The sequence below is a fragment of the Rhineura floridana genome, chromosome 1, assembly GCF_030035675.1.
Source record: "Rhineura floridana isolate rRhiFlo1 chromosome 1, rRhiFlo1.hap2, whole genome shotgun sequence".
Lineage (NCBI taxonomy): Eukaryota > Metazoa > Chordata > Lepidosauria > Squamata > Rhineuridae > Rhineura > Rhineura floridana.
In genome coordinates, this window is record NC_084480.1 from 237,943,091 (window position 1) to 237,967,997 (window position 24,907).

Genomic DNA, 24,907 nt, shown 5'->3' on the forward strand with positions numbered 1-24,907 from the left:
CTTTGTTGATTCTGAATCTATTTGTATTGGCACGTTACCACTTTTAAACCTTTATTCATTTACAAATAAATATTACAATTGCGGCAACAGTGTGGTTATTGCTGGCTCTACGTAGCATGCACAGCAAAATCAGTCTGTGATAAATTTCCCAAATGAACCAAAAGGTATAAGTGCCAATATAGTTCTGTCTATGTGCACACAATAATCTCAAATATCCCAAATGTCTCAAAGATTCTCATCCTTAATTAAAGTGCCCTTGCTGTGTTTTCTGAGAAGCAAACATATGTAAGAAATGCAAAAGTGGCACCCTAGAAGAACTGGTAATACCATCCATCCATCCATCCATCCATTGTCCTATCTTTCTAAAATTCTGGAGCAGCTTCTTTGTTAACTTAATACAAATATATATGCACATCTTCAGGTCAAACTTCATAAAGCCAACCAAAAAAACACTAAAGTCAGCCCCAACTCATTTAAAAATGGAATGTAAAACTAATGCCCAGATGCCTAACAACCAGATGCCTGCCAAAGCAGATAAAGTTTACATCTTTTTCTCCATTCAGACAATGAGGTCCAATAAAGTATGTCCCCTGGCAGCTTGCTTCATAGCTTTGCAACTAAATCTGTACATGTCTGCTCCTTACCATAGCTATTCTACGTAGCTAGGCTATTCTGGGCTCCTGCTGGGAGGAAGGGCAGGATATAAATCAAATAATAAATAAATATTCTAACTTACCTCATTGAGAGGATCTTAAGCAGGGCTTAGCCTACTGACCTTTTGTGTTCTCTTCTGATGCTTCTTTGCTTCAGAAAGTTTGTTGTGAAAGTTTGAAAGCTTTTATCAGAAACTGCAAATGTTTGACATCTGGGCCACAGTGTCGAGCCCCAGCTCCCTCAGAGGAATCAAGGAGGGGGGCTGAATGAGATGCAAATCCCTCAGCTAGAGCAAGGAGAAGAATTGGGGAGTAGACACTTTCAAGGACTGTGGGGGAGGGGGTATGGTCGACTCTGCCAGTTCCCACGGCCAGTTCTCCCACTGAGGAAGACTTCGCGCCACCTCCAGACGCCTCAACAGAGCTGTTGGAGGATGTCCTGGCACATGCGCCAACTTCAATCCCCCTGAGCTCCCCTCTTGAAACTTCAAACGTGTCCCCGCCTCCTGAAGCCGAGCTGGCACCTATCAAGCCTGTATTGTCAGATGAGCTGGCGGAGATGCGCCCCCTTTCGCCCAGTGCAAGACATCGCGAGAAGCGCCTCAGCCAGAGGGAGAGTCTTCGAAGGAGCCAGAGATTACGGCCGAAGACCTTTCTTACTTAAGGCATCTCCCCCCTGTTCTGGGTGCTGAGTCAACTTTCTTCACATGCTGCAGAGTATGCTTTGGTAGCTTAGTTAGGAATAGTAGTGAGTTAGCTTAGCAAGGTCTATGAAGTGCGCTGCCTTTGATGTCTCAATTACTCTAATAAAATAAGAATTAATTTCATCCTCGTCTCCGTCTCATGACTCGCACTCTGGGCAGGACACACAGTGACCTCATAGTAAATTTGAACTCTGTTCAACCAAAGAATAGCAAGTCATGGACACATTTGCATTACTGCCCTACCAAAGCCAGCATAGCTGTATGTTGTCATAGCAGTCATTTACTAACAGCATTTTCATTAGTAATTCTTTCAAATTTTGCAGTTATTGCCCATTTGTAGTCCGTTGAACTCACCATATGATTAAAATGCATATATATACTGCAGTACGCAGGGTAGTGATATGTCTACTCCCCAGCAGCTCAGGTCATCATTTGTACCTGTGTAGACTGAAGAAGTTATATCTGTTTTTTATCCAATAGATAGCCACAGTAGCATAAGGTGAAGTGAGATGCAAATACATTATACCACAAATGTTAATATAGATCTGGAAAAAAAAATAGTACATAAATGTATGTAATTTAGCTACCCAGAGAAGCATCTGAATGGTATATACTATAGTATCCACTTCTACTATTATGAAAAAAGGATTTGGAGCCTCATGGTTATATTATTCATTGGATCCAAATGTTTTCTTCAATGAACACGAGAAGCTTCAGTTCACAGAAGTACAACATGAATAGAAATCTTTCATGAACAGGATGAGACCATTCACGTAAGGGAACCTTTGGATCCAACTCCATTTGTATAGGATTTTGAAACTTATACAATTCTTTTTGTCATCTTAGAAAGGAAAGAGGAGGAGGAGGAGGAGGAGGAGGAGGAGGAAGAAGAAGAAAATATTGAGGAAGAAGTAAATTCCAAAGTTCATGCAATGGTCACAGTTTTCCATTTTATCATGAAGCAAAGTTATGTTTGTGCTTTGATTGCCATGATGGTAAGTTGTATAATGTTATAGCTTTGGTTATATAACAAATAGTCTGTTTACTAATGTCCATTTTGGTAATATTGTTGTCAAACAGTTTCATTATAATGTGTCTTTGAAATTTGTAATTTCTGACTTGGCATCACAAATAAGCATGATATATTTACCTCACGTTATGCTCTGATTCCTCATCCATTTGTGTACTGTCCCTTGGAATCTTTGTAGCAAAAATAAAGATATGCTATATTGTCTAAATCTCATGTCCAATATTTAGAAAATATACCATATCATTATCTGCTGTAATGTGGAAATATTATTATTATTACAGCTTCTGTTTGGTCCTGAGGTAGTAAAGAGCAGGGGTTTAATTTTTGTTAAATAGTAAAGTTTTTGTTAAAACTTAAATAGTAGTTCTAAAAATCCAAAGAAATGTTTAACAATTCAGTTTGACTTCATGCTAAACTGTGTGTGTACTAACCAAGGAACATGATTTAAAGCAAACTTTGATTAATTTAAAAAGCCTGCTTTATAACTCATGGTTTGAAGTTGGCTTATTTTGAAACTGACCTGAGTTTGTGTTAAACCATGATCTCTAGTTTGTATGACACAACAAAATGTGATTATGTTGCATGCTGGATAGGCCTTTGGTCTGATTCAGCAGGGCTTTTATTATAAAAAAATATGCAGAAATCCTCCTTACCATGTGATAGAAGGAGAGCGGGGAGCTCATGAGCCTGAGGCTTTTCTTGAACTCCTTACTACTTGAACATGTCGCACTAAATCACAGTTAAGTTCATGGCTGGAGCACCTGTACCCCTCCAGATTTTGCTGGGCTATCACTCCCATCATCCCTAACCATTGGTCATGCTGACTGAGGCTGATAGGAACTGAAGTCCAACAATATCTGGAGGGCTAAAGGTTCCCCACCTTGGTTTAGTATTAGGCTTGAACATAGGCCTATATGTTTGAACACCTTTTTTAATGCATAGGAAAGATAGGCAATATTATTTTCTGCCCATTTTTGCACTTCTTAAAAAATAGTCATATCTAACTTTTTACCGAAACATTTTTTTTAACCAGTAAGATAGTCTCTTTCTTGTGAATGTACAGGATTAAGGGCTCTTACATTCTCCCATTTGTCCGTAGGCTATTCAGATTCCTTATATGTCAGACTTTGTGCTCACCGAAGAGTGCAGATTTACCAACAGCAGTTGTCTGAATAAGCAGGCTAATGGTTGGAGATCCCATCCAAGAATTGTTGAGGCTTGGGAGATGTCAGGGAAATAAATGGGAGTTCAGCAGCAGAGTATCTTTATTGCATTTATTTCTTAAACAGCTTAATACATCTTAAACATCTTAACACTTAAGTTTTACATGAATGTATATAGTTGGCCTTAGCCAATGAGTCAGAATCAAACAAGTTACATTGCAGTATATCTTAAGGCTATTTTCCATTTCTTAGCCCGATATTAAATGACGATTCATCTCACCAAAGTGGGAGTCAAACCTCAGCAGCAGCTGCAGCATCTTCAGCCAGATTAATGAGCACTGGTAGCTTGCTGTGAAAACTGCTCTCCTTTTATAGGTTTTATTATCTTGCTTATCAGGGTCATCTGCCCAACTATCTTCTTGGGGAGACAGCATCTGTGTGAGACAGCAAGGAGAACTAGCCCTAACTAACTAGTTTAGCTATGCAGCTGTGAAAGACTCCACTTCCTTAGCCTCCATATAAGGCAGTTCCTCCTGGCGCAGCTCCCAGACAGTCCTGAGTCTTATCTCGCTTTGTTTACCTAAAAGAGGGCAAGCTGGCAGACTGCCCAGAACTTGACTCTTAGGCTGAGGAACTGAGGGAGGAGAAAAGCCCAAATGTTCTAATGAATATGTTATTCATAATAGTATTGCTACATTGCTACATAATGCATAATAGTATTGATCCTTACCTATGAGAGCTCATGGGGATAATACCATGAATTATAATGGGGCAGCCCATGACATTGCCAAAGGTCTCTGGTGTTTTTGTAATTTCCTTTTAATGTATTTAGATCTGTGTCTATGTTTTAATATAACCTCAGGATGTCATATTACAACATGATTGCAGTTGAAATTCAAACTGTTTTTAGTGTTTTTAAATGAATATATGAGTGAAAATGCATCCAAATGCAAACTAAGATGCATCCAAACTCAGAGGAAGGCAGTGGTAAACCACCTCTGAATACCTCTTACCATGAAAACCCTATGAACAGAGTATTCAAAATGCAACACAAGATAGTGCTGGAAGATGAGACCCCCAGGTTGGATGGCACTCAACGAGCTACTGGGGAAGAACAAACAACAAGTACAAGTAGCGCTGTGACTAATGACGCAGCTGGGTCAAAGCCGAAGGGAAGCCCAGAGGCTGATGTGCACAGATGCGGAAGGAGAGTCTGGAGTTGTACAACACACACAATAGGAACATGGAATGTGAGAAGCATGAACCAGGGAAAGTTAGAAATTGTCAAGCAAGAAATGGAACGTATCAACATTACAATACTTGGCATGAGTGAATGAAAATGGATGGGAATGGGACATTTTCAGTCATGCAACTACAAAATATTTTATGCAGGAAATGAGAAATTAAGAAGAAATGGGGTTGCTTTAATGGTGAGGTAGCAATAGCAATTAGGAGCTATAACGCAAGGTCTGAGCGAGTGATATCAATGAGATTAAACAGGAAACCTATTAACATAACCATCATCCAAGTCTATGCTCCAACGGCAAATGCAGAAGAGGAATTGGAGAGATTTTACACAGACGTACGGGAAGAATTGATCACACACCAAAACAAGATGTGCTGATAATCATGGAGGACTGGAATGCAAGAGTAGGGAACAGAGAAGAACTAGGAATTGTGGGGAAAGGGGGCTTAGGAGATAGAAATGAAGCAGGAGAAAGACTTACTGAATTCTGTGAAGCCAATAATTTGTTTCTTGCAAATACATTTTTTGAACAACCAAAAAGATGACTGTACATGTGGACATCACCAAATGGTCAATATAGGAATCAAATTGATTATATATTTGGTAGCAGAAGATGGAGAAGTTCCATACTTTCCACAAAAACAGGACTGCAGACTGCGGTACAGATCATGAACTGATGATATTGAAAATCAGAGTAAAGCTAAAGAACAACAAAGCAATCATAATGCCAAAATACAATTTAAATAACATCCCAGAAGAATATAAAGATCAAATAAGGAACAGTTTTGAAGCTTTAAACTTAGGCTGCTTTCACACATGGGGCTAATAGCGCTAGTTTAACAGATTAAAAAGGTAGCGCTTCGTTCCGGATTTCAAAAATCCCTTTCACACTGCAGTACCTGTTATATCGGCATTTTGCGCAACAGTCTTTCACACACAGAGCACAGAGCAGAGTTTTTTTCTCCCCCCCCTCCATTTGGCCTCACGCGACACCGGATGAGCAGGTCTTCACCTACCTTTGGTTTGAGGCTTGTTCTTTCGGTGCGTGGAGGGGTTGAAAGAGGCGCGATCGCGATCAGCTGAGAGGTGCGGCAGCACAGTAGCAGAGACTCTGGTTGAGCACAAGCAGCAGCAGCACGGGCTGCTCTCTCAGGAGCAGCTGGGATCGCCTGGGAGGTGCGGTGGTGGCAGCGCAGCAGCGTGCGAAGGCTGCATGCTAGGAGGGCTGTTGGTAAGGGCGGGAACTCACTGCATGCTGGGATGGCTGTTATGTGAGCAGCGGCAGCTAGCACAAAACTCCTGCAATCTTCCGGGTTCCCAGCCTGCTATCGGAATTTTTCTGGTATCATTTATTGCGGAAATTAGCGCTAAATTTCCACTACATTCCACCAGAATTCCGGAGCTAACCCTTATGTCATGTGAAAGCTCAAATTTTATGAGCAAATTAACAGGAAATAAATAATCAGAATAATGGAATAAAGTGCAGTGTGAAAGCACCCTTAGTTGACAGAGAACCAAAAGAACTATGGAGTGAAGTTAGAGACATTATCAGGGAAGAATGCAAAAAGACAATCCTTCTAGTTAAAAACAGAGAAACCCCAATGGATGACTGAAGAAACTCTTAAAATGGTTAAAGAGAGAAGGAAAGCAAAAGCAAAAGGAGACAGAAACATGGTTAGAACCCTAAATGCAACAATACAGAGACTAGTACGTAGGGACAAAGAGAACTATTACAATAGTTATTGTATAGAAATAGAAGAGGACAACAAAAAGGGAAGAACAAGAGCCCTGTTCCAAAAGATTAGAGAAATGAAAGAGAAATTTAAACCAAGAGTAGGGATGTTGAATAACCAACAGGGGAACACACTGACAGACTGAGACGAAATAAAAGGAAGATGGAAGCAGTACACTAAAGAACTCTGTAAATGAGATGGCAGGATGATAGATTTATTCATGGAGGAACCGTATGATGAAGAACCAGAAATTTTAGAATGTGAGGTGAAAGCTGCTCTTAAAATACTTGGAAGAAACAAATCACCCGGAACAGATGGCATACCAATAGAGTAGCTACAAGCTATTGAGACTGCATCGGTCCAAATTTTGACAAAAGTTTATCAAGAAATATGGAAAACTAAACAATGGCCCACAGACTGGAAGTGTTCAATATACATCCCAATTCCAAATAAAGTGGATCCCAGGAATGCAGTAATTATCAAACTATCACCTTAATATCCCATGCAAGTAAAGTAATGCTCAAGATTCTACAACAAAGGCTCTTACTATATATGGAGCAAGAAATGCCAGATGTCCAAGCTGGATTTAGAAAGGGAAGAGGCACCAGAGATCATATCCCAAGCATATGTTGGATAATAATGGAACGGACCAAGGAATTTCAGAAGGAAATCACCCTGTGCTTTTTAGATTACAGCAAAGCCTTTGACTGTGTAGATCATGAAAAACTATTGAATGCTCTAAAAGAAATGGAGGTGCCACAGCATCTGATTTTCCTGATGTGCAACCTATACTCTGGACAAGAGGCTACTGTAAGGACAGAATATAGAGAAACCGATTGGTTCCCCTTCGGAAAGGGTGTGAGACAGGGGTGTATTTTATCACCCTATTTGTTTAATCTATATGCAGAACATATCATACAGAAAGGGGTTTGGCCAAGATGAAGGAGGTGTGAAAATTGGAGGGGGAAATATCAATAATTTAAGATATGCAGACGATACCATACTCTTAGCAGAAACCAGTAATGATTTCAAACAGATACTGATAAAAGTTAAAGAGAAAAGCACAAAAGCAGGACTACAGCTGAACGTCAAAAAGAGTAAAGTAATGACCACAGAAGATTTATGTAACTTTAAAGTCGACAATGAGGATATTGAACTTGTCAAGGATTATCAATACCTCGGCACAGACATAACCAAAATGGAGACAATAGTCAAGAAATCAGAATAAAGCCAGGACTGGGAAGGGCAGATATGAGAGAACTAGAAAAGGTCCTCAAATGCAATGATGTATCACTGAACACTATAGTCAGAATCATTCAGACCATGGTATTCCTGATCTCTATGTATGGATGTGAAAGTTGGACAGTGAAAAAAGCAGATAAGAGAAAAATGAACTCATTTGAAATGTGTTATTGGAGGAGAGCTTTGCACATACCATGGACTGCGAAAAAGACAAATAATTGGGTGTTAGAAAAAATTAAATCGCTAGAAGCTAAAATGATGAAACTGAGGTTATCATACTTTGGACACATAATGAGAAGACATGATTCACTAGAAAAGACCATAATGCTGGGAAAAACAGAAGGGAGTAGAAAAAGAGGAAGGCAAATAATAGATGGATTGATTCCATAAAGGAAGCCACACCCTAAACTTACAAGATCTGAACAGGGTGGTTCATGACAGATGCTCTTGGAGGTCACTGATTCATAGGGTCGCCATAAGCCATAATCCACTTGAAGGCATATAACAACAAGAAGTGAAAATAACATACAAAAATGTATTATATGACAAGAAATCAATTGAAAAATGTGTACATTCATCAAAACAGCCTACAAAAATGTGTTTATTAGGAGAAATTCACAGTAAAATGCTGGATAGTTTTCATAAGGATTTTTTTAAGCAGTAAAATGTGGAGAACTGAATTTAAGATTGGAAAAATGAGAAACTGATAGATGTTTCCATCCCTAGCATGAAGGGCAGCTAATCAGTAATGTTAACAACAACAAATTTAGCTGATGCATAATTTTATATACCAAAATAACCCTTTTCAAATGGTGTTCTCTTTTTTAAAACATATATTGCATAAGTGATACTATTACTCTTCAGTTCTACTCAGTTTACAGATCCCACTTATTCATTGGCAAGGCCTGTTTATGATCTCGCTTTTCTTGACGTTTATCTGTGGATCATTTCATCAGACTTGTCTTAGGTCCAGATAGGATGTAACATGGAGTTCAATAGGCATGGGTGACTCATGGTCATTACTTCTCAAAATTCTCAAGTAGAAAGAAACTGTGTTTGACAATTCAGTGTTTAAAATGGGTTAAAAATTTGTTATTAGCTATTTAGATCTTAGTCTACACTGATATGAACACTAATGTACTTTACTAATCATTGCTGAATTTTCCAATAACTGAAGTAATATTTCTTCTGTTGAGATATAAAAACATAATATAAATGAGAAAAGGGCCCCAGCGTTAACTGTAATCCCCTAGAAAAGCTTTTCAATAAGTTTATGATGTCACTATTATAATTAGTAATTTCCCATTTGTCATTAACTGTAATGGGAGTAGGAAATCATATGATTTCATGTTTTTTTATTTTAATGGAGACATTACTTCTCTTTCTTTTTCTTTTTTCCAAGGCCTGGAGTATTACTTACCATAGCTGGTTAACATTTGTGATGCTGATATGGTCCTGCATACTTTGGATGCTACGCAACCGAAGGAAATATGCTATGATCAGTTCACCTTTTATGGTGGTTTATGGAAACTTGTTGTTAACATTACAATATATATGGAGTATTGATCTGAAAGATGAACTTCCTGAGGTTTCAGGATTTCTAGAACGGAAAGCTCCCACAGAATTAGCATCAAAGGTAAATAATGTTTTTAAAATGAAGTAATACTCAGCCAATGCGATCTTCCATTCAAGCAGGTTCCTACAGGATTTTACATTAGTAGCTGACCTTTAGTGAGAGGGGAATTTTTGAAAAAATAACAGTGTGCAAACTATGAGGGCATGGGTGTACCTGGCACTTTGATAATTTTCACTTATGACTGGAGCCCCTTGCATTGCACTGGATGTCAGTACACATGACCAGAGCAGTTTTGGCAGACACAATTTTTATATTAACTTATTAATTTCATTTTGTACACCTTTTTCTGAAGGGAGAGTAGGTACAAAATGTTCTATGGATCCCATCAAAGAAATATGGATTGCATTTTCTTATTCCTTTGTTTCACTAGCCTAAGCACCTTCATTATGATGCACTAGATTCTCTCTCAAAGTGAATTCTGTACTACATATTCCCTACTGACTACTCCTTAATTTATAATGAATGTGAAAACGAGCAAACACTATATTATCTTCTCTCAAAGGTAGCATTAGCGCTCTTAAAACAGATTAAATGGTCCAAAGGTTCTGTTAGATAAGTTGTACACTTTCTCACATTGATGCTATAAATTTCTCTCAAGAGATTTAACTGCTTTTATATATTGCCAGCAACTTTGCCATAAACTTTGATTGGCTGCTTTGTAAAATGTCTTTATCTAAAACCAGTGGTATCAGGAAAATAATATACTGCTCCATAGTAAGTGATGGACATGCCCTATATATATTAGACTATTTAAGAGACACTCTGTGTATTTAAATACATTTAAGTTTGCCTTCAATAGAAAAAAAGCAGATTAATTGGCCATAATTCTCTCTGCTTTGTTTTTTAAAGTGTGTGCTGACTTAAATAGAAAATGAGTTGCTTTGTAGAAGAGACTGCCATCCAGGGATTTTGAAAATAGAATTATAGTATATATTCTGTATAGGCATTAGAATATATAAAAGAGAAAAGGGAATGAAAATGAGAGATGAAACCATCAGTCATAGCATAAATGTGGTTATCTCTCTCTTTGAGAAAGGACAATATTTTTCACATATTGGTTATCAGTGAATGCACAACCTAAGCCTCTGGAGAGGAGGTAGCACAGCACTTTGTTACCATTCCTGCCATTATTGCTTAGAAGTATGTGATCCTGCATGTTTGGAAAAATAATCTATATTGACATCAGTGAAAAATTAAGAGAACCCATGCAAAAGGCAAAGTGGGGCAAGGACACTGTTGCTCCCACTGACTGTGTAAGGCCCAAAACCACTGGGGAAGGCAATATTTTCTCTCAGGCCAAGGGGCTGAGAGAGACTAAGTGAAATACAAATCCCCTCTCAGAGGACAGGACACACAGTATTTAAAACACCCTAGGATGCCCCCTCCCTCCAATCAAGACTAAATATCAGTTCATTCAGGTAGAAAAAAGATGATACTATACATGGGGGAAGGTGCAGACAATGGATGAACTGTACTTCAAAACACTAAATGGAAACTGCAAATTAATGAAAATAACGATTATATCATCAGATGCAGTACATCAAGGATATAAAAGATCCTGAATACAATTGAAAGAAGATTAGGAACTATGTTTTGAACCCATCAGCAAGCACAACCCCCCCTCTTCAAAAAAGCAAACAAACTGCAAAACAGTGTAACAAGGAGCACTTTGCAACACTCTTTTGTTTTCATCTTCATCCACCTTAGTTGCCGGTGTTTGGAGGTTTCAGTGTGGAAAGATTGATAGATGATTTTGCTATGATGTTCTTGAGTTGAGAACTGGAGAGTAATATATATATATATATATATCCCTCCATCAGACCTAATTGTGCCCAGTTTGCTGGTAAATTGAAACAAAAAAAACACAAACAGCACTGAATGCATACTCATTCATTTGGCAGTCATTTGTGTCTATGCACATGCCTTGTTACTAGAGCTGAGCTGAAATTTCTAAGATTCTTTTTTAAATGTCTGAGATTTTTCTTGTGAGAAAAATGCGATTTTATAGAATTTTCTCTAAATATTCTCCACCATTTTTTGTAAGGGCCACCATTCCCCTCTTACCATGTCCTAGAATGTCACTCTAGCCTGCTATTGGGAGGAAGGTCAGGATATAAATCTAATAAATAAATAGAATGAGTCTATGTCCAGAGCTTTGTTTGGGGATTCAAAATGGTGGCCAGCTTGCCAACATAGTTGTTGCAACAGCAAAACAAAACTTTTAGAAAAAGAGACGTCGTGCTGCTACTACTACCAATGGTGAGCCTCACTCATATGAAATGGTAGGAGAATTTCTACAACCCTGTGAGAAATCTGTGAAACATTTGCCTCAGTTTCTTTGCTCACAAAGAGGGTGGAGAGTTTTGAGAGGAGATTTGTGTGCATTTCTGTTTGTGACAGATGAGGAATGGAACAAAAGGAGCACATTTGCCCCATTTTCCCATTCATCCCCAAATAAATGTACAGTCCTAACAAAAAGTGGGCTCTGGGGACTTTGAGGGCCCAGATTATGTTGCCAAATGTGTAGAAGATACTCAGTAAGCTTATCCAGGTCTCACAGATTATTTAAAGCAGGAATGGGGAAAGTGTGGCTTTCCAGATGTTCTTAAACTCCAACTTGCATCAGACTCAGGCAGCATCGGATGGGGTGATGGGCGTTGTAATCCAAAAACATTGGTAGAACCACTATTTTCCCCATCCCTGAATTACAGTGTGGACCTGGGTGTGCCCATCACTAAATATAATGTTATAGGTAGTGATCATGAATATTAAATAGCATATTATGTATTCTAACTTTTCTCCTGCATCTGTGTGTGTTTCAATTTCTCTTTACAGATTCTTTTCGCAATTACTTTTTGGCTACTGCTCAGGCAACATCTCACTGAGCGGAAAGCTTTGCAATTCAAAGAAGCTGTTTTATCAGAGGTTAAAGTTGGAGAGGAAGAGAGTGAAGAAAAAGGTAAACACATATTTCACTTAAAAGGCATCTCAATGCCTTAAAACAGATTATACTTCACAATCTATGAGCCCAAAACAGAGACACAAGTGAGAAAATGTGGCAAAGAAAGCTAAGCAATACAGTCCAGCAATTACATGCTAGAAGATGCAAAAGGGGGGGAAATGGCTCTGGGTAGAAGTAAGGCAGTTGTGTCTGTAGTGTTGAAGGGAGCTTAGCAAAAAGTTCAGATTAGGGAAAGAGAACGAGGGCAGACAAGGAAAAGGCACAGTCCAAAGTAATGAGGTGAAACCTACTAAGCGAGGAACAAGATTCTTGATATAAAAATTCTGATAAGTGGGTGGAGTCCTATAGGTGGAGTCCACAGGCCCTTGGGTAGGTGACACAGATTTCCCCAGCCTGATGTCCTCTAGATTTTTTGGATTACAACTCTTGTAATTCTTGACTATTGTCCGTGCTATCTATGGCTGATGGGTGCTGTAGTTAAAAAACAAAACAAAAATGTGATGGGTATCAAGTTGGTGAAGACTAGTATACTTACATCTCCATGGAATGACAAGGAGGCTGGTGGGTACTGGGCTGTCACTGGCACACCTCACATGGATGGGCTAGCAACCAGTTCTACTTTTCCTTGACATAAGGAATCCCTTCCTCTCTGTGTCCTTTCCTTCTTCAGCTTTTCCTGCACTACTGTGCGTAGCCTGCCCAGTGTAGTTAAACTGCATACACTAGTCTTCTTTTTCCCCCCCAACAGTGTAAGGCCTTGTAATATAAGCTAAGCAAAGTAAAATTAATCACATTTTGCATTTGCAGAAGAGGAATCCCAAAAAGATGAAGAGGAATACCAAAAAGATGAAGAGGAATCCCAAAAAGATGAAGAGGAGGAATCTGAGGAAGAAGAGGAAGATGTAATGAAAGTCTTGGGAAACCTGGTGATGGCTATGTTCGTTAAGTACTGGATTTATGTCTGTGGAGGAATGTTCTTTTTTGTCAGCTTTGAAGGAAAAATTGTCATGTACAAAATCATCTACATGATGCTCTTCTTGTTCTGTGTAGTCCTATATCAGGTACGTAAGGGAAATTTTAGGGAGGGTAAAGTTAATTTCCAACTTGTGCAAACAGGATATATGTTTAATTATCCTTACTATAGTTTTAAAACAGCTGTTTGTTGTGAGGAATAGAATTGGATTAAAAATAAAACAAGTCCTATACTGTGAATTACTCCATATTTAACCACTTCTTCAGCATTCTTGTGACTCCAGGAGTGAGGGTACAACACAGTACAATAAAAGCCAGTGTCTGACCAATTGTGTGGATTTAGCAAGCACACACTTCCTAACCACCAAGGGCCAGTCAGGTGTGCGACTAAAGCCCCTTGGGTTTGTCCGTCACTCAGGTGAAAACTGCCTATTGAGTGTGGCATCTACACATTCTTCTGGTCACAGTGACAAGGAGACTCTTCTTCCAGTAGTTTATCCCCGTGCAGAGGTAACTCTCTACTACTTGTCCATTAACTATTTTTCATAAAAAAAATAGTCAGTTAATACACATATAAGGCACTTCTTATGCTATCTTGTAATAGTGAGGTTATGTAGCAGTATCAGCAGAATCATACAAAACTTTAGCAGAACAATGTATGTGCCCTAATCAATGGGTTCATAAAGGTTCAGCAACATGTCATTTGCATAAAGTCTGTTTAGGTCTCAGACAGCATTTTAAGCAAGATCTCCCCTATTAGCAATACTTAGTTTCACTTCCTCTTTTATGGACTGTGTCTTCCAGGCCCTCGATATACTCTTCCGTGCCTACTTACCCATGCAGTAATTAGGATTTTTTTAAAAGCTTCCATTGGTGCATGGGGGGTTTCAGGAGGGTCATAGCATGTGGGGAGACTTTAAAGATCAGGCAAATTGCAAGTTGTTTCATAGTCTCAGCACAATCTTTGTTTCATGCAGGAAAAAGAAATGTGTGGCCCTCCAGATGTTGTTAGACTACAACTCCCATTATCCCATTCTATTCTGTTCTCCTCCAACTCCCATTATCCCTGACCATTAGCCATGTTGGCTTGGTAAGATGGGAATTGTAGTCCAATAGCACCAAATGTTCACTATCCTTGATTTAGTGACATAGTTACCATTGCAGTTAATAATGGTCCCAGTTTCTTCTACCTATCCTTCATCACCCAGGTAAGCAAGAGGTAGACCATAGTGCTTCAACAATCTTAACCACACTCTCAGAAAGCAAGAATTAAAACCAATTTATTGCAACCTCATATAGTTGAAATAGCTATGTCCAAGTTGGTTTGAATACAGGCAACTGTTTCTATTAAAATTGTTTGTATATTTATTTATTTATGATTCCTAGGTGCACTATGAATGGTGGCGGCGAATTTTGAAATATTTTTGGATGTCAGTGGTAGTTTACACTATGCTAGTACTTATTTTCATCTACACATATCAGTTTGAATCATTTCCTGGATTGTGGAAAAACATGACAGGAATGAATGACAACCAGTGAGTATTTTCTGTTAATTTAGTCTTATTCTGCATGTGCAAATGAATGGTGGGTTTGGGTGCTGCTATTCATGCATAGAAGCCCTGCTGAGGTGAATGCAGGTTAAAGTGGGCGGAGATAGATTTTTCTTCTTCATGGTCTCAATGTAGCCACACACATGAGATATCTGCAGATCAATATTTGTTTTTAATTTTATTTAAGAGCATTTCTAAATCACTTAATATTTTAAAAAATCTCTAAGGAGTATACACAATGCACCATAGAAATACAAAGTCTAGCCCTCATCCTAAAGCAGGGAAATCTCATGTTATGCACATTGAAAGATGGGAAGAGCAGCTCTTTCCCTCTGTTCTTTTTTTCCTTAGCTGCAAACTAGGAACTTTGCTTGTGAATTTTGTTGCTTGTTTTCCTCTCAATCTTTTTTTTTCATTTTTACTGATCTTCATCTTACTTTTCTAATTTTTTTCTCACCATCCATTGTCTACAGTTTCATTCATTTTTCTGTCCCATACAAACAATAATCCTCAATCATCATCTAATCGTGAATGGCTCCCAGGCCATTTTTGTTTAAAAGTGCTGCAGTGGTGAGGCATTTGGTGTCAAAACACAAGATTGCAGTATACATTTTAAAGACCAGAAATAAGACTGCTTATAGGAGATCTCCTTGCAAGCTTCTTGTAGGTATAAAAGATACAAATGAATGAATGATTATGGCCACAGACGAGAACAATAGATATGTATATTTCTAGTTTTATTGTTAGTTAAGAAATTTGTGTGATTCCCAAAACTGCACCAATAGTCTTTATAGCTGCTGTGTCTTACAACCAGGTAATACAAATATGAAACATTGTCAAATTAATTGTGGTCGCTTGACTTAGCTGTCTCTTGTACCGCTTTATATTTCAGACTAAAAGATCTTGGCTTAGAGAAGTTTACTACAGCAAAATTGTTTACCCGCATCTTTATTCCAACCTCCTTTTTGTTAGTGTGCATATTACACCTGCATTACTTCCATGATCGTTTCCTCCAACTCACAGATTTAAAAGCCATAATTAGCAAACAGGACAGCGCCATTTACAGGTAAAAAAACAGGAAAGTGTTCTTTCTTTCATTGTCATCAACTTCTCAGCCTGAGGAATATGTGTTTTCCACTTCCCCAACCACTTTATGGTTATGTAACTCTGGTGTCTGAACAAAAACCGTATGTTAAAGCAAAGATGGCTTATCAGCTAGGAACTGGGTAAAAGGCTGCTTAGAAATCTTGTGTTTTCATTTTCTCCTAGATCCTTTCTTTTTGGCTGTTCCACTTAGATAATGTTGTATTGCTTAGTATTGGGGGGGAGAGAGACAATAAAACAGGATTGCTCTAAGAGTTGGAGCATTTAACACCAGAGTTCTGTGTCTTAACAAAAAAAAACTTTTTAGGGGGAAAAATTAAGACAAATTTCAGAAATAAAATATGTGCAATAACAAATACATAAACTGTACACCTACTACTTCCTGATCATGTGACTTGAACATTTGATGTTGTATTCAGATATTAATAAAACTGTTTATAAGCTACCACAGACCATACAACTACTACTGATACTGTCCCATTTCTGGCCAAGGTATGTTGTGACTGACCACCTGCAATATGTCCTAGCCAGAAATAAAGTACATGTGGAGGTAGTTGGGCTGTGCAGTGTTACTTTTTGTGATGTCTGGAATTTGTCAAGACTTGGTGCTTGTATTGATGTGATAATGGAGGGAGGGGCGATTCAGCATGGTGGACGCATACATACATTTTGCTCAAATTCATACATTTTTTGAAACAAATTTATAAAATAAGTCCTGTAGTTTACTGCATTACAACTGTTGCTAATGTTTTGGCTGAAATCCACAATCTGTTCACCCTAGACTACTGCCAGTGTTTCACTTGGGGTTCTCAAAACTATGGACTAGAGCTTTTATGGGCATTATGGGTATCTAAGGAAAGTTTCATCACTCAATTTGTTTTTGTTCTTTAGAATGGCATTTGTTTTTAGGTTTCTATTCTTCTTCTGTGTATTTCTTTGGTGTTTTCCATCCCTTACACATTTTCAGACCTTCTGAGGATCAGACCTTCCCAGGTTCAGAGGGGTAGAAAGAAAGGGTATACACTATTTTGAAACCAGCTGCAATAATCTTATATTCATTTCTGTTAATATGCAAACAAACTATTTGTTATTTGTAAAATCAAGATAATCTTTGGAAAAGCAAAGCCTGATTAACAAATTCAGTTTTCTTCTCCCTGACCACCCCAGCAAGGGTATATCTAGAATAGACTGTATATATAATATGGAGAGTCATTTCTTGTAGCCTGTATCTTTCTAATGTGTTCATGGATGGTATGGTGATCATCCACTCTGAAAATGAATCCTTCCCTGTTAATATATAACATTGTTTATGTAGTGTTCAATATGTGCTAGGTGCTGTCCAGAATTTTTAAAAAATGTAAAACAAATTACAAAAAGGAGAGAGCAGCTGGACAGTAAGGGAGAACTTTGCACAAGCTGGAAAGGAGTTAAGTAAGAATAAATAAAATAATAATTAGCCTAGGAATGGGAAAGAAATTTTAAAAAGACAAATTGTACTTTAAAAGAGAACTGGCTTTAATAATGTATTAAATTGAGAGAGAACAGAGGCCAGCCAAATATTTAAAGGAAAAGAATTCCATATATAAGGGGCCACAAAAGATAGAGTGCAGAGATGAAAAATAATATAGGGGACTGGAGGATCAAGAAGAAGATTAGTGTTTGATTGAATGGAGACTATGAGGAGGAAAATGGAGAGCACCAAAGACAGATAATGTCACCTAAAAAAACCCTTTTATTAGACTGAATGGAGGGTTCCAGAAGTATGTATACTATAGTTACCCAATGAACTTTGTGAAGCTGAAGAATTGAAATAATACTGATCTCATGATGATATGTTGATAGTGGACTAGGACATCTTGACATTTTGGAAACATCTTGAATATCCTGAGAACATCCATTCTGTCTGAAAAACAAGCGATAAGAGGATGTCTGCTATAAACCTGATGAACCTGAAGGTGATGAAACACACAGCAAAAGGGCAATGCTGTTGTGTTGGACAACATGAAACAGACAAAGGACTCAAAACTACATATAAGTCTGTCTTGAAACTAAAGGATTGTGAGGAGATCTTTCTGCCGTCCATGCAGCAGCTCATGTGCAGAAGCAACCTTTGCCCTGAGTTGACATTGGGGCTAGCCATCCAAGTTTTACTCAGATTTTGTAACTGTGAATGAATGAAATTGTGTAACTGAAGAAATAGTAAGGTGTTTAATTCTTCAAAATATGAGTGTATTGGTGTCTCATTAGCATCTCTTCACATGAAGTCCCACATTCATTATCCTGTGCATGTAAAAGATGATATCAGGTGGGTAGCTCGCTCCACCTAGTGGTTGAAGGCACAAGAGCACTGTTGAATTTTTGCAGGTCCTTCCTGGTCTGTTCCTGTCTTGCCTCAGTTCCCAAGCATGGTTGAGTCCTCTCTGCTTCTTTGGTTCAGACCTGTATTGTTTTTTCTTGTGTCTATGTTAGCTTCTTTATTAGTGTTTCTTGTTAACTGGTTTATTGCTTATTGTTGACTGTTTTTTCCTCCTCAGTTTTTTTAAAAAAATGTTTTTTATTTTTTCCTCCTGAATTCTGCTGTGGAGCCACCACCACCCACTTCAACACTGGCAGTTTTTACGGCCTCTTCTGGCCCACCCACCCCCGCCAGCCTCGCAGCCTCTCAAACTCTTTGGAAGCTTTAGCTGCAGCTACCTTTTTGATCAGGGCAACCTCCCCATAGGCAGCGGTGGCACCCTGACCGCACCCCAGCTTCACAGGCCTTTCTCCTGTGGCTGGCCTCTTCCCACGCTCCCAATGAGGAGAAACGTGATGGGCAGCCACCAATGATCTCAGTGGCCATTAGCCTAGCCCTCCCTGCCAGCAACCCAGTGCTGAAGCTGGCAGCCACCAACTGTGGGGACTGCATTTGGCCTCCCCCACCAAGCCAGCACTCTACCACCTATCTTGGACGGCCGCAGCAATATTCGCCTACTGTGGGGGTGGTCTGTGCCCTCCCACGTCTTCACCAGGAGCAACCCCTGAGGCCCTTTTGCCCCCGTAAGCCCCGCAGTGTGTTGCTCCCATGGGGAAAGCAACCTGCAAAATGGAGAAACCCTTGAAGTGGATGAAACTGCTCCACCACCATTAGATGCAGTGTTTGAGCCTTTACCATGTCAGGTCCCAGGCCCTTCACATCCTTTGGTGGCACAGTCAGGGGCAGCAATGGCCTGCCCCTCTACCGTCAGGCTTGAGGTGACTGAGGCACAGGTTATAGCAGGCAGGGCGGCTCTGGAAGGCATGGTGCTTGTTTCCAGCAGAACGACCGGAAGAGACAGGCTAGGCCCAGATGAACAGAGAGGATCAGAGGGGAATTCCTCCCACCGTGCCATCTGCAGAACACAGGGGGACCAAGAATCCCTATCTGATGAAGAAGGCAATCAGCCTCACCCTTCTTTGGGCTCCATTTTTTCTACCAGCTCCTCCCCTGAGCCCTTTACAGGTTTTTTGGAGGAACCAGTTCTCTTCAACAAACCCAAGAGGTAGGGGGCCAAAGGCTTCAGCCATCAGGCTCTCAAGCTCAGCCTATTCAGTTACAACTCTCAGCTCATTCGCTTCAACAATTGAAGGAACAACTCAGGGATTCCCTCTTAATAGATCTAGCTAGAGATCTGTTGACATCATCTGTCCCTGCACGTGTCCTACCACAGGAAGTATCAGCTCCCTCACCCACTCAGGCACCACCTTGAGCACAGGTGATGCAGGGCCCCACTACAGACTGCACAGCTACAAATGCTCATCCACCACTGAACCACACATCTCTGGATCCATATGCGCCCAGGGAAGGCACTTTCAACCTCCGGAAGAGGCACCTCTCAACCCAGACAATGATTTAATGATCCTGGACAAAGAAGAATGGACTGGGGATTGGGAACCTGAAGAGATTGCAGCCACTAGGATATTTCAGGAATGGCACTTCCTCCCCCTCCTGTGCAAGGCGATGGAAGCCCTTACTCTAACTTATTTTATTGTTGTTGTTGTTGTTGTTGTTATCATTATTATTATTATTATTATTAACTTCTACAGAGGATCCTCCTGCCCCCTTGACATCTAGGGTGGTGTGTCCAGATCCAAAACCCAAGTCTAAGGTCCTGAAACTCCCTTCTCTACTTCCCAAAGCGATAAAGTCAGAGTTTGACATCCCATTGCAGTTCAAGAAGTCGGTCTCGATAGCCAACAAATATTATATGCTGGAGCCACACATCATGGACCAGCTGAAAGTCCCACTGATAGATGCTCCAATTGTGAATTTGCTGAATCCATCTTTGAACCCAAAGGACTCGGATGCTCATCTTAAAGACTCCACAGAGCGCAAAATGGATCAGAGTCTCAGAAGGATCCACAAGGCTAGTGCACTCTGAATCCAGGCAGCGGCAGCCTCCTCGGTGTTTGCTCGAGCCTCCCTTCTTTGGTTGGTGGATCTGATGGATGGTCCGCAGCAGGACATGGCCCAAGTACGCAAGTCTTTACTCAAGGTCTCTCGGGCAGTAAACTTCATGGCAGATGCATCCATGGATGCTATGTAGTTTGCAGCAAGATCACTGGCAGCAAGCATCTTCATACAAAGGACCCTATGGCTGCAACATTGGAAGGCAGAAACTATGGCGCACACAAATCTTGCCTCAGAACTGTACATGGGAGGCAAGTTATTTGGGGATGATGCCCTAGCAAATGTCTTGAAATCTAAGGAGAAGTCAATGCCATCCTCCAGGAAAAGGGATGACAAAACGTCCTTTTGGCATTCATTCCACCTTATCTGTTGCCACAGTCCTTTTGTGGCTCCAGGACATCTGGAAGAGCGAAGGACGCCCACTCCAACCTCCCATTCTGGAACAAACAGTGCAACCAAGCTAAAGCATAACAACATTTTCCCAACTGCTCAGAATTTGGTTCCCAGTCGCGGGGAAATAAGCATCAGTTCTGACGTCAACATCCTGCCAGTGGGGGGCCATCTCCAATGCTTTGCACACCGGTGGAAGGACATGCCATCAGATCAGTGGGTAATACACACCCTAGATGGATAGTTCAGGGTGGTACTGGACCTCAAGAACCTGAGCAGATACGTAAAATACTGTTTCGCATGAACACCTTACTTTCAATAAAGGAGGCCCTGAGGAAGGGGGAGTGTCTCTCTTCAATCTACCTCAAGGAAGCCTACCTCCACGTTCCTAGATTTACACCCCAGAGGTGCTACCTCAGGTTTATGGTGGGCCAAGACCACTTTCAATACAGGGCTATGCCATTTGGCCTGTCAACTGCCCCCAGTATATTCAAGAAAATTGTGGTTGCCTTGGTGGCACACCTCAGGACACAGCAAGTTCATGTCTTTCACTACTTGGATACTTCCTGATTTGCTCCCCATCATTACACAAGGCCTGGGAGGACCTCCACATCACCTTGGCATGCCTAAAGGACCACGGCTTCCTGATCAACAAATCCAAGAGTCAGCTACTTCCGTGTCACTGCATAATACGTCTGGGAGCCACCATAGATTCTCATAAGGAAATCTTAAGGTTGTCCCAAGAAAGAGTAAACAAGATATGCAGGACAGTGTCAAAAGTCCTGTCTTCCAATTCAGCAGATCTGATGCAATTGGCAGCGCTCCTGGGGTTGATAGTTTCCACATTCCAAACTACGCCTTGGGTGCGTCATCATCTCGCACACTCCGATGGGTGCTTCTGCCCTTCCAAAGCGACATAGCATCCAGACACCACTGCAGAGTGACACTGTCACCATGGGTCCATTAGTCATTGCTGTGGTGGGTTCACAAACCCATCCTGTTGAGAGGAGTACCATTTCAGGATCCTCCTCAAAACTTGATCACGTCAGATGCCAGCCTATCAGGCTGGGGAGCCATCTGCAAAGGTCAGATGGTACAGGGCACATGGATGCCACAGGAATCCATTCTGCCAATCAATCTCCTGGAACTTTGAGCTGTCTGTCTGGCCCTCAGACTATTTGCAGAGTACAGGCGGCTGGGGTGGTGCTTGTCAGAACAGACGTGTCAGCCAAATCTTATTTAAACCATCAAGGGGGCACATGCTCCCACCACCTCCAGGAGGAAGCCTCTCTCCTCTTCCAGTGGGCAGTGAAGAATGTGGACTTGATATTGGCAGAATACCTCAAGGGGGAGGACAACAACCAAGCAGACTTGCTCAGTCGAGAGAAACTGAATCAGGGAGAATGGATGCTTCATCCAGGCACCTTTCAACAGATAGCAGAGTTAAGTAGACCTGTTTGCCAGCATTCACAACTGACAGATAAGGAGGTTCTTCTCCAGGTATGCGATGCCAGAGGCAGAGGGGATAGATGCCTTGACATCCCAGTGCCCTCCAGGCAGGCTGTATGCCTTCCCACCACTGCCGATTATTCCCAGGGTAATCCACAAGATCTGAACCAAATGGGCAACAGTTCTACTAGTAGTTCCTTGGTGGCCAAGACCTTGGTTCCCGGATCTCTTGACCTGTCAGTTGAACCCCTGTGACAAATTCCTCTAATAGAGGACCTGCAAAAATTCCACAGTACTCTTTTGCCTTCAACCACTAGATGGGGCTAGCTACCCACCTGATATCATCTTTTGACATACACAGAGAAGACTGATTTCATGGTAAGACCAAATGTCTCTTCTCCCTAGTGACTTTAAGAAAACTATGGGGACTTACAACTTAAAAGAAAAAGCTAAATTTAATATAAAAGAATGGAGGAAGCCAGTGAAGGGAAATATAAAGAAATGTATTATGATTAGCGTACAAAGAAAGGAAATCAAGCAGAAGAGTTGGGAATAAAGATATGTAGGAAGTTGCTTTACAGATTGAGCCCATTGAACCATCTAACACAGTTTTTGTCTACACTGACTGGCAACAAGTCCCCAGGGTTTAAACTTACAGGAAAACCTTTGACCAATTATTACAGCAATTAACAAAAGACATAATAAGGATCTATTTATCTACTTAATTAAAAGTGAAAGGGTTTATGTTTTGTTTTTTGATTTTTTTAAAAAAACCCAACAAACTTTAGCTACAATGTTAATGAGAGCAGAAAAAGAAAGAGAAGGACCAAATATAATGCCCAAACTCTTAACTGGAGGTGATGCTGCCAACTGAAAGAGAAGGCAAAAGTGAAGGTTTTGTGGCACAAAATAAATTCTGACTACTATATATTCAGTTCGAGATAATGGTCTAGACAGGTATAGGTAAGACTGTTTGCAATTGAAATATTGGTAAGAATAGAGCATAACAGTGATAGTGCAAGCCAAAATAAGAAATCACATTTAAGTTGAAATGTGAAGGGTGTAGAGAAAGGGGGCTGAGAGCTGTTCCTTGAAGGACTGCAGCTGACAGAATAAACTAAGAATAAAAAGAGTAATTGACAGAGACTTTAAAATAATGATTTATAGAAAAGGAGTGAAATAAAGACTTCATAGTACAAGCAAATCCCAAAGAACATAAGGAGCAAAGAATAAGAGATTATAAACTGCATCCCATGAACACGAGGATTTCTGCTTGCACAATGGGATGGGATTTTCCCCCTCTCCTCCTCCCGCATGTGCCCTTCAGCCTCCCTAGATTTACTCCAGAGGGTTGGGAAAACCTCAGGAACAGATTTAGGGGTCCTATGAGGGGAGGAGAGGGGTAGAACGTTCCACTGCACAAGCAGAAATCCTTGTGCTGGCAGAACAAGAGACTTAGCACTACATTGGATTCTACACCTTTTGACATTACATATAAAATTCATTATAAGTTCATACACCAAGCAGTTTCTGTGATGTTGAAAGCCAGAAGGGAAAGCTTAAAAGAAAAATTAGAAGAAAGAAAATTGAGGTTTTAAGAACAGTCAAATGTCTCAAGTAATGTGAAAATGTAAGAAGGAAAAAACAGGATTAAAGCTGGAGAAGAGACGGGATTGAAGGAAGAATAGTTAAGAATTGGAAATGCAACCACATGTTTTAAGCAAGAGGGGGCAACACAAAAAGAAAGAGAACTTAGAAAGATTGGTAAAAGAGGAAAGAAAAAAAAAGCTAGAGGGAACTGTTCAAAAGGACAAGTGGTAACAAGATGCAGAAACTTGAAAGTGAGTGGAAAGAAAGCAAGGGAATTTGGTAAAATATAAATAATAGGAAGAATATTACAATGAAAGGATGGCAGAGATCATGGGGAATTAACAACACAACATATTGACAAAAATGGTTGTTGCATCCCTATAAAATATTGTGTGTGCTTTTTCTTCATTTAATGCATTTATACCCCATGCTTTCTCCAAATATTCTCCAAATATATCAGAGTTGCTTTCACATAGTTCCCAGCAGCGTAGAAGATCAGTATCTGTTTTTCTGCAACTGAAGAACTTGATCATGTGCCTTCAGGGCATTTTCTGAGCCACTATTTATAGCCTTCTAGAATGTTGTAGAATCTCTTTTTTCCCTCTCATTTAAAAATATTAGAATTACTATCATTATACTGATGATCCTAATGCTTATTCTTATGCCAGTCTCCTTCTACTTTAGTCTTTGCTGTTCCGTTTATTCATCTGTATTGCAAAATCACTTTAAGGAAAAATAGCCTATTATTGTAAATTTAATGAATACCTGCCTGCCACACAAGTAAGCATACAAATAATAGTTTTACTTTTCAGTCTCATTCTGCATATATGGTAAAATACTCCAGAGCATTAGTATTCTGGGCCTGGATTTAAGTCAAATGCAAGTCCATCCAGATAAGTTGAGGTTGGTCCGGAAGCTGTAGCTGGTGCAAAATGCGGCGGCGAGACTGCTCACTGGAGCAGGATATCGCCAAGATGTCACCCCACTGCTGAAAGAATTGCACTGGCTGCCCATTTGCTACCGGGCCAAGTTCAAGGTTCTAGTTTTGGTGTAC

At 40.1% G+C, this 24,907-nt stretch overlaps 1 protein-coding gene across 6 annotated transcripts in view; it reads left to right on the top strand.

Moving 5' to 3' along the window:
* PIEZO2 (piezo type mechanosensitive ion channel component 2) overlaps window positions 1-24,907 on the top strand; it is a 417,861-nt gene that overhangs the window by 280,522 nt on the left and 112,432 nt on the right. For all 6 annotated transcript variants that reach the window (XM_061595221.1, XM_061595247.1, XM_061595237.1 and 3 more), the window contains 6 exons: window positions 2,204-2,352; window positions 9,174-9,407; window positions 12,243-12,366; window positions 13,177-13,430; window positions 14,728-14,876; window positions 15,784-15,957. In XM_061595221.1, coding sequence (XP_061451205.1) covers window positions 2,204-2,352; window positions 9,174-9,407; window positions 12,243-12,366; window positions 13,177-13,430; window positions 14,728-14,876; window positions 15,784-15,957 — 1,084 coding nt within the window. The remainder of the gene's footprint in view (window positions 1-2,203; window positions 2,353-9,173; window positions 9,408-12,242; window positions 12,367-13,176; window positions 13,431-14,727; window positions 14,877-15,783; window positions 15,958-24,907) is intronic.